The following is a 2105-nucleotide window of genomic DNA, read 5'->3' on the forward strand; positions in this document are numbered from 1 at the left end:
AGATACCCATCTTTGGGTGATGGGAGACTGGATCACGAATCCAATTTTTTACCTCCCCTTGGTTCAAACTGCCTGAGTTCCAGTGCCGTTGATTTCCCCGTGTTCTGGAGCTGCGGTCAAGCTGAGCCGGCCTCAAGACCTTTCTGTTGGCCTCAAAAAATCTGAAGACATGGAAGTCTTCTCAGTAGATCCCATTCTCTGTGGAATGCCTCAAACTCTGGCCTCAAGAAACTTTTGTGAAATTATCTTTTAAAAGGACAGGAACACTATCTTTAAAGGCACTTTGTATGTAAAATATTTACTAATAGACAAAGAATAAAAAATTAATGCTTAAAAGTGCTAGGAAATTTACATGTTTTGTCAATTAACCTAGTAAATTGTTATTACAAATCTCATTCCCATTTTGCAGATGAATAAATTGAGATTCAGCAAGGTTAAGCAACTTTACCTTCAAGGAGGGGCTGGAGCAGAAATTGTTATTGCAGCTCTGTGGGCTCCAGTGAAACTTTTGTCATACACAGGGCATGTTTACCCTATTTATTTAAAATGTAAATTATGACTTTGAAAGTCAAATGTTATCTACAGTCAAAAACTATTCCTCTTTTCTAGCCAACTCCCACGAGGTACAAAGTCAGAGACATGACAGTCCCTACAGCAATGTGGACTGGAGGTCAGGACTGGCTTTCAAACCCAGATGATGTGAAAACATTGCTGCCCGACGTGACCAACCTTATCTACCATAAGAACATTCCCGAATGGGCACACGTGGATTTCATCTGGGGTCTGGATGCCCCTCACCGTATGTACAATGAAATCATACATCTGATGAAGCAGGAGGAAACCAGCCTTTTCTAGGGAACATGTGGGGTCAGGCGGCAAAGCATCTGATACTGACAAATTTTAGGAAAAACCTCATAGCTGATGGGGCTGGGGTCTGAGAATGGAGGTCTTTAAGGATTTCCAGAATTGAAAATCTACCATATCAGTAGAAGGGAGGTGGAGAAGGGAGGGCAGAGATGTAGTACATATTCCTTCCAATTTCCTGCATTCGGCACTAAAACTGACATTTAAGTTGTTTTGTTTTTTGTCTTTCAGTTAATTAAACTACTCATTGGGTGAAAATGGGTTTCATGTGCTATTATATATTTTACCATCTTGAAGGGTAGGCTTCACCTAACCACTAGAAATATCTAGGCATTCTCTATATGTCATTCAGGTAAACCTCCTTAAAACATTAATTTTTTTTCTGTAAGCCATATTTTGGAGCAATAAAGTAAAATAATAAATTGGGACAGAGGAGAGGTCTTGAATCTCTGGATTGTTGTTGACTTTGACAAAATCAGCTGGACATTTTCACCTTGTTGCCATAGCGACATAACACTACCTCAGAGAGCTGAGCTGCTTAAGAACAACAAGAAATTTTTTTTAATATCTATGTACAATATGGATGAAAAACATTTTAAGCATCTACGGAAAGGGCCAAGTTTTATAGTTAAGTCTCAAGAAGGATATTTACGGGTTTTCCAATAAACCCATTATGCATCACATAAAACATGTATGTGTATTTCAGTATCTGCATTCTTGTCCAAGCTTGTTTGAGTTTATAGCCTGTTGCTAGGCGACCTACTGGCTACAAACGTCTGGCCCAGTATAGCTCTGGGGGAAAATATGTTCCCACCTCAGGGCAAATACCGTTTGAAGCTGAAATCAGTCAAAGGGAGAAATAAAGTGGGGAAACCCATTTATTGCCTACCAGCAGTCGTCCACTTCTGCTCGCCCCTGTCTCTCACAACCTGACTGCAAAAAGGGACCCCACCGAACTTCTCCAGTCCAAATATGCCCTTGTTCCCCAACCTCTTGTAGTCACCTACTGATATGGAGATTGACTCTTCTCTCCATCCCTTGGAAACACCTATTGATATGAAGATGCAGGAAGGCCAGGTGAGAGATTCTGGAAATACTGCAATTTTACGCACACCCAGTTTTCCACCCTCAAAAATTAAAAGCTAGGAAGAAAGTTTTATCATGTCATGAACATCATGAAACAAATTATCCCATATTTTATCCTTTTATCTTGACAAAGTTACTGTTAGACAATCACCCAG

General features: G+C 40.1%; 1 protein-coding gene across 2 annotated transcripts in view; it reads left to right on the plus strand.

The window, feature by feature from the left end:
- Window positions 1-1292, plus strand: part of LIPM (lipase family member M) — a 29768-nt gene extending 28476 nt beyond the window's left edge. For both annotated transcript variants that reach the window (XM_037002843.2, XM_037002842.2), the window contains one exon: window positions 610-1292. In XM_037002843.2, coding sequence (XP_036858738.1) covers window positions 610-855 — 246 coding nt within the window. In that variant the 3' untranslated portion in view covers window positions 856-1292. The remainder of the gene's footprint in view (window positions 1-609) is intronic.
- The last annotated feature ends 813 nt before the right edge of the window (window positions 1293-2105 follow it).

This window comes from Manis javanica, chromosome 7, assembly GCF_040802235.1.
Source record: "Manis javanica isolate MJ-LG chromosome 7, MJ_LKY, whole genome shotgun sequence".
NCBI classification, from domain to species: Eukaryota; Metazoa; Chordata; class Mammalia; order Pholidota; family Manidae; genus Manis; species Manis javanica.